Raw genomic sequence first — 8121 nt, forward strand, 5'->3', positions numbered from 1 at the left:
TAATAAGCATATCATTTTGGTGTGCTTAACTATCCTTAAAGATAGTTCAATTTTTTTCATTTGGGGAAGGAGATATTGACAACATTCTGTTTGCATCACTTCTAGCAGTTTTAGTTTTCCAAGCAGCTAAGCTATTTTTAAAATAAGGCTTTGTGCTTTCAGATGCAGCATTCAATTATAATAACGCAAAGCTAAAGAGGCTCTTATTTCATCCTAAGATGTATAACAAATTGAAGATCACCTATTCAATTAAATTAAAGGTTATTTCAAATTCCAAAGGAATAGTCTTAAGTAACAAAATTAAAGAAAAGTAATTTAAGACAGCCATTTCTAGAAGTGTAAGTAAAAATTGGAATCACATTTGGCACAATAAACTTTCTTATTTGAATCAGCTGTAATAATTTCAAATACTACAGTGGTATGATAGAAGAAGCAAAAAAGAAGGAAAAAAAGAACAAGAAAAATACAGGTTTTAAAATTTTCTTAACATGTTCAATTATTTCAACATAGATTCAGATGAAAACTTGGCTTTTTCAGAAGGTAAAAATGTTCAAATTAAAAAAATATTCAAATCTAGTATTATAAGCATTTCCACTAACAGTCTGATTTTACTTAAAGCTCTTAGAAAATTTGAGATTCACACATAAGTCACATGACCACAACTGGTTTGTTGTATAAGTTCAACCATATTGCCAATTATAAAAGTTTGTAAATTTATTTTGCTAGGTGCTCACTAAATTTTTACGGAACACTATATACACACTATAGATTTTGAAATCATTCATATATGAACAGGGGAATAAATACTTATGTATTGTTAAAGACCGCTGCAAATTCATGCTCTAAACATTTGAAAACATGGCTTATCTACCTCAAGTTAGACATATTCTCTCACTTCCCTTTATTTCTTGGTTATGATACAGGCCTGAGTTTTCAGAACTGTACTCATCAACTTACCACATAAATCCCACCATGCTGGCCATCATGAATTTTGTTATGTCGAACAATTGGACAACTGTTTGTCCTAATTTGAATTCCCGCTAATGCATTGCCTATTTAAAAATAAAAGTTACAAAGTCAAAGTTGGAGCCTAATGCACATGTTAAGTTTTACATTTGGTATTAGTTAAAATTCATGGGCATTACCAGACACGGAGGATTGCCATGAAGTCAGTATCGACTTTGTCCGCAACTAACAACATAAGACAAAATGAAAGGGACCAAGAGTGCCTAAGGGGGATTAAAAGTTTGGGGAAAATTTCAATGAAAAATTAAGGGAATTTTTCTAAGTAGTTTTTGAAGACCTCGTGTATTAGTGCAGAATGGTGGCTGCAGGTGTTCTAGCACAATGGTTAAGACACCATTCTGAAGGTCAGGTTGCCCAGGTTGATCTGCAGCAATTCTATTCTTGTATGACTTTGAATGAACTAATTTCCCTGTGCCTGATTTCATGCTCAATAAGAGGGGATATGTATTAGTATCAGCCTCAGAGAGTTGACATATTTACGATTTACCTATAATTAAATTAAATGTAAGTTGGTTAGAACAATGGCTAGCACTGAATAAAGTCTATGTACGTGTTATCCAGGTAAGTGATAGTGGGAAAGAAAGCCTAGAAAACAGAAGTATCTAATCTGTTTGCTGAATTAATGCTTCAAAAACTTGAATAGGCATCCTTAGTGATTATAGAAATGTATTAAGTTGGCACAGGAATCACTTATGAATTGTTAAATAATGGAATTAATTTAGGTAAACTACTAAGTCCTTGACACCAAGATCTCATTTATACTTTTATCCTTTCTTATCTGGTACTCTATAAATGTTTGTCAAGGGAATAAAATTACAGAATAATATTAATCAAGAATTTTAGAAATAGATCAATTCTTCTACTTGAAAGGTTTCAAAGTGGTCCACTTCACTAATGTCAGGGAGATAAGCTAGTCTATGAAATCTTATAAACAAGCCTATGTACTTACCATAAATGTCATTTCCTTCAATAAGGCCTCGGCCATCACCAAAGATGTAAACGCCTCCTTGATTTCCATTAAATATAGAATTTCCCCTATTGTTATGAAATGATAATAAAAAGCATTTATATTCAACAAAGCTTACTTGCTTTATAAAAAAAATTGTAAGGGCACTTATGGCCTCATTTCTTAAACTGCAAAATGAAGCACCCATATGAGGTGTTTTCTGTTTCTGTACAGTTCTTTCTAAGACCCAAAGTTTTGGAAAACCGTCTATTATTTGAGACAAAATAGCATTAAAAATTCCCTTCAGAGCAATTAATATATTAAAAAGAACCTTTTACCTGATCTAGAAGCATTTGATGAATATTAACAGCATGGAAGTACCAATATCTACTCTTATAAAGCTTGTGGAAAATAAAATTAGATAATTAAAATATAATAGTTCTCCTAGAATATTGGCAGATTCCTTTAAGACTGGATCTGTTTATTTTCTTACTGTGACTAAGCAGGGACAGTAGGAAATATTAAAGAAAAGAGCTTGATATTTATACTTTTTAACAGTTTTGATCTCTGTCCAAGAAGCTTTGAGATAATCAGTTTCCTGAGTTATTCTATCTGTTGACTGTCTCAGAAAAAGGAGAAAGCAAGATCATTCAGATTCCAATGAAAGATCACACCCTATTTACTCATCTGTAGTGCAGTTTGATGAATTTAAAATAAAAATCACAACATTTGCAATTGCTAACAAAATCATATTGTGTATATCTTAGGTCAATGATTTAAAGAAATAGCACCAAAAAGCAAATATGCAGTAACTATATTCCTTTAGATGTTTGACTTTATTAGTAAAATCTACTATATAATACTGAGATACCTAGGAAAACCTTTATTAGTCAAAGCTGCATATCTTGGCTTATAACACAAAACCCAAGGTGAAAAAAAATTCTAAGTATAATTATTTGTAAATACCTTATTGTTGGGTCACTATTTGAGGTAATCCATACACCTGCAAAGTTGTTTGCATAGATTTTATTCTCTATGAACTGTCCTCTTCCTTTTTCATGGACATATATTCCTCCAGTCTGCCCATGGTGAATTTCACATCTAACCACAGTGGGGTTAGCATAGGCTTTTACTTCAAATCCTGCTATCCTGTTTCTGTGAATATTGCAACTTTCAAAGTAACCCTGTAAAATACAAAATGTAATCCTTTAGGTAAAGAGTATTTAAAAAAAAACATGTAATAGTATACATCAAAATTAATTACCAGCAATGTTTAAGAGTAAGAAAAGTAAGATATACACCAAATTTCAAACAACAAACATGCAAATCTGATCAAAATGTTTTAGTAAAACAAAGGAGGGTATTGGTGTTCTTGTCTTCTATCAGGAAGATGTGTACATGATTCTTAGTCAATATTCCTCTAGCACAGATAGCTACCACCCCTGTCAGTGGAGGTTGGCGTGTTGCTATGCTGTTGAACAGGTTTCAGTGGTATTTTCCACCAAGAAAGACTAGGAAGAAAGGTCGAAAGATCTACTTCTAAAAAGTCAGCCAATGAGAATCCTATGGATCACAATGCTCTCATCTGCAACTGATCAAGGAGATGATACAGACCTCGCAGTGTCATTCCTTGTGCATCACGAACTGGAGTGATACAAAAGCAACTATGAACACCAAAAACAAAATCAACCATTCAACTAAGAAATCCTCTAAGTCTAAACTAATCGAGATCTGGAGAGAAAAAAAAAAATACAGAAAACTCTACTTAATAGCTGTAAGTAAATATGAAACAAATGTTCAGCTTAACACCGGCATCAATAGGGGGCTGGCTAAGTAAAATATTTAAGAATTGTGCTCATACACTATCATACTAAATGAGCAGACCTGTATAGGAAGGGGTTTCAAAAAGTTTGTGGAAAATTCTATCTTTTTATTTCATTTTTCCATTAACATTTTAAAGCCTCATATTAAGTATCACCTCAATTATATGTAAAGAAAAACAATTTGAAGGTTCAAATGGAAATATAAGGAGGGATTATCTGAGTAGTGGGATTTTAGATGATCCCCCTCCCCCTTACCTCCTCATTTATTATTTTTTATTAAAAGAACATTTTACTAGGGGCTCTTACATTATAACAATCCAAACATCAATTGTATCAAGCATATTTGTACATATGTTGCCATCATTCTTTTCTACACATTTACTTTTTTTTTTTTTGCGCGGCAGAGTGTTGCTAGACATTTACTTTTTATTGAGCCTTTAGTATCAGCTCCTCTCCCCACCTCATAGATGATTTTTATGTTTCTTTATACTTTTCTAAATTTTCAGCGATGGACATGCTTTACTTTCATAATGAGAACGGATGTTAGTTACTATAGCACAAATACCCTAAATTGAAAAAGTCAAGTTCTGATACAAAACAATAGCTCTCCCTTTAGGAACTACAACCAATGACTAAACAAAACTAGTTAGTGGTCTTCAAGCAGAGTCCGATTCAGCGCCACTGTGTGTGTGTAAAAGTGTAACTGTGTTCCATAAGGTTTTCAATCGCTGGTTTGGGGAGATGTAGATGACTAGGCCTTTCTTCTGAGGTGCTTCTGCTTCCAAGTAGATTTCCATCTTTAATCTTTTCCATTTAACTGTTGGTCTGCCCAGAAACTCCCTTTACCGAATTAGCCTGCTATAGCATTAAGCCAGTGGTTCTCAACTTGGTGAGTCGTGGGCTGACCCCTCTGGAGGTTGAACGACCCTTTCACAGGGGTCAACCAATTCATAACAGTAGCAAAATTAAAATTATGAAGTAGCAAGTAAAATAATTTTATGGTTGGGGAGGTCACCACATGAGGAACTGTATTAAAGGGTGGTGGCATCAGGAAGGTTGCGAACCACTGTTTTTAAGCCATACCATTTACCCTGCTCACCAGTCAGCTATCCCAGCCAAGAGCATCAGCATTATGAATACTACTACTTTAAGGCTTTAAGGGAGGGCAGAGTCTAAAGATTCTAAACCTTTCCCCAGACCCCTTCAGTCCGCCCCTCATTAGAAGAGAGAGCTTCAATCAGAAACAAGATGTCAGTTTCCTTATTCCTACTGGAATAAGGAAGCCATCTGTGTTCTGTTTTCTTATTGATAGGCCAAAGCTACAGTCTTGAATTGTAAAGGGCCGGCTTTGCTCAGGTTACAGTTACCTCAGGAACTGGCTACTTTGATGAACTGGCCTTTGGTCTTTAGGCTCTTTCTGTCTTATCAGCACGACAAGGGTACCTACTCCTCACAATGGAGTTTAGTTTTAAAAAGGGCTCTGCATTAGTGTTTCAGGCAGAAACAGTGAGAATTAAAAAATTCTCTTTGTCATTGACAAGGTTTACTTGTGAAGAGTATACTGCTTAATGAGCACCATACAATAACAAAAAAAGAAAACTCAACATAACTCTATTTGCCACTCATTTCTTTTGTGACGCCACAAAAGAAAACATTGCCAATGTTGTCCTAGGACTTGAAAACTACACTCTAGGGAAATTAGGCAATGAAAATTAGGCAAATGAAAAGACTGTGTGAAGAGACGAGGACATACATTATTTGGAAACACAAGAAAATTTTGAACAATTATATGGTACTGAAAGCAGTAACACTCAAAATAGTGGCTGACGTAATTGGTCTTAGAACTAACAGTCAGCTATGAGCAGGCACTGACTTGACGGCAGTGAGGGTTGTTATGCTTTTGTGGACAGTGTTTAAAACACTCAGCTAAAAGGTCGGAGGTTTGAACCCACTAGACAAGGGACAAACGTGGTGTAGTATGCTTCCATAAAGATTACTACCTCAAAAAACTAAGGGGCAGTTCTAGTCCATGCTAAACAATTGCTGTCAGAACTGACTCAACATCGGTAGGTCTACCTCTCAAGTTCTGCTAGTTTAAAAAAAAACAAAAAAAAGGAGAAATAAAGCAGAAGTCAAATTAATGATGTTAAGACTACTATTTCTCAAATGTAGTCCACAGACAACCTGCACTGGATTCAATATGGTGCTTAAAGATTCTGGGTAATTTATATGCACATTTATGTTTGACAACTTCTGAATCAGACCACACTTCTCTCAAAGAACATATTAGCGCCCTAAAGACTCCTTCATTTTTACATGAATGTTAAGATGCACAGACTTACATAATAAAATATTGGACATTTATTTTAAAATACACTGAAATGGCTTTTACTGTTCCATGTAGGTCACTAGGAAATACAAAAATAATGCTGAAACACATTTGAAAGTTAATGGGTACATTATTGGTTTGTCTATTAAGAATAAATATTCTTACCATGCCATGGTCAAATGTGAATACACCAACATCACGTCCATGATGAATATGATTCCGTCTAATAATTGGGTTTCCATGATTTTTAACCCAAATCCCAGCTAAAGCATTATTGGAAATTTCATTATCCTCATATATTCCCTACAACAATTATTCAGAAATAAAAATCAGTAGAGCTTATAAACATTAAAAAAGAAACAAGAAATAAAAATGTAAACTACCTGTGCATGATCTGTTATATAGAGCCCAACATTTTCACAGTCGCTGATGTTACAGTGCTTGATAGTGGGGCATGCTCCTTGACCACTAACACATACAGCAGAGCCAACTGTAAGACAAATGGTGATTTCCATGTAAAGACCTCTGGGCATAGGCACAGCTCACTTTGTGACAAAGCATGAAGAAAACACTAACCTGTGCATGTACTTCGAATGATACAGTGATCAATAATAGGGCTACAGTTGACTGTGATCTCTAAGCAATGATGTGCATTATGGTGTTGAGCAGATTTGTCATCAGGGTTAAACTGAAAAGTAGAAATTTTGTTTGAATCAGATCACCACTGCTATAATGACTCCAATACATACATTTTAAATCTTAAAATGTCTTACCCTTATTGTCATATACCCAACATAAGCATCCTCAGAACCTTCCATAAAAACGAAGGTTGAGTCTCTAGTGTTTTCAATGATAACTTTGTCTGCTACTTTTCCAGGTGCTGTGGAGAAGAGATTTTAAAATAATTAGAAAAGCAGTTTTCAACCTGTGGGTCGCAACCCCTTTGGGGGGGGCCAAACAACCCTTTCACAGGGGTCACTGATTCATAACAGTAGCAAAATTACAGTTATGAAGTAGTAACGAAAATGATTTTATGGTGGTGGTGGTGGGGGGTTTCAGCACATGAGGAACTGTATTAAAGGGCTGTGGCATTAGGAAAGTTGAGAACCACTGAATTAGAGGGATGCAATGCAAATTTTAAAACTTTATTTTTTTCAATCACTAAAAACATTCTGCTGTAAGATATGAGAATCTTTTAAAATTGTTTTTAAGTTAGGTTCGGTGGTGGCGGGGGCTTTAAAAAAACATTAGTATTGATTAGATTGGACTGATAACAGTTAATATACCACTCTAATTGTTTCACCAGCCTTTAGGTATTAGGTGGATATGGTCTGACTGAATATCAGATGCAGTGGCATTTTAAGAAAAAAAGGTTTCTCATGGAAACCAACAGCAGCATTACTGGAGAGAAAGGCTCAGGGAGGGGAAGGCAGGAGAGTATGAGCAGGAAAAAAGAGATCTTTACTTAAATGTACTTAGTGGCTTTGATTTGGGAAGTAAAGAAATCTATAGACACAAATTTTCTTTATATGGTGGAATGGGAGAGGGAAGGAGAAAATACAAAAAAATGGCAGTAAATGCCTATATTACTAGGAAGTACTAATTATAAGCTATTTAAAAATATATCCTGTATCTTTACAAATCTTTTTTTTTTTTTGGTGTTTTATTTATTTATTTTTGTTTGTTTTTTAACATTTTATTAGGGGCTCATACAACTGTTATCTTTACAAATCTTAACACACATCTTCAAATGACTGATGAATGATGAATACTTAACAGGTATCTCATTAAAATTATTCTTATAAACATAACACTAAAAATACTTATAAAATAATACAAAACAAAATGTTTTTTTTTTGAGTGAGACAGTGAGTGAGTGTGAGTCAGTGAATGAGTGAGAGTAAGTCAGTGATTGAGTGAGACAGTGAGTGAGAGTGATACAGTGAGAGAGTGAGTGATTCAGTGAGTGAGACAGTGAGAGAGTGAGAGTGAGTGAG

At 34.6% G+C, this 8121-nt stretch overlaps 1 protein-coding gene across 1 annotated transcript in view; it reads right to left on the minus strand.

Moving 5' to 3' along the window:
* FBXO11 (F-box protein 11) overlaps nt 1-8121 on the minus strand; it is a 22669-nt gene that overhangs the window by 8939 nt on the left and 5609 nt on the right. Inside the window, exons 7-13 of the mRNA XM_004699749.2 lie at nt 6898-7004; nt 6701-6812; nt 6508-6614; nt 6290-6427; nt 2939-3156; nt 1976-2061; nt 958-1052 (exon numbers count right to left, since the gene is read on the minus strand). Of these exons, the coding sequence (XP_004699806.1) occupies nt 958-1052; nt 1976-2061; nt 2939-3156; nt 6290-6427; nt 6508-6614; nt 6701-6812; nt 6898-7004 (863 nt within the window). The remainder of the gene's footprint in view (nt 1-957; nt 1053-1975; nt 2062-2938; nt 3157-6289; nt 6428-6507; nt 6615-6700; nt 6813-6897; nt 7005-8121) is intronic.

The sequence above is a fragment of the Echinops telfairi genome, unplaced genomic scaffold, assembly GCF_000313985.2.
Source record: "Echinops telfairi isolate 266 unplaced genomic scaffold, ASM31398v2 ScPeMD7_7475;HRSCAF=8513, whole genome shotgun sequence".
In the NCBI taxonomy this organism is placed as follows: Eukaryota; Metazoa; Chordata; class Mammalia; order Afrosoricida; family Tenrecidae; genus Echinops; species Echinops telfairi.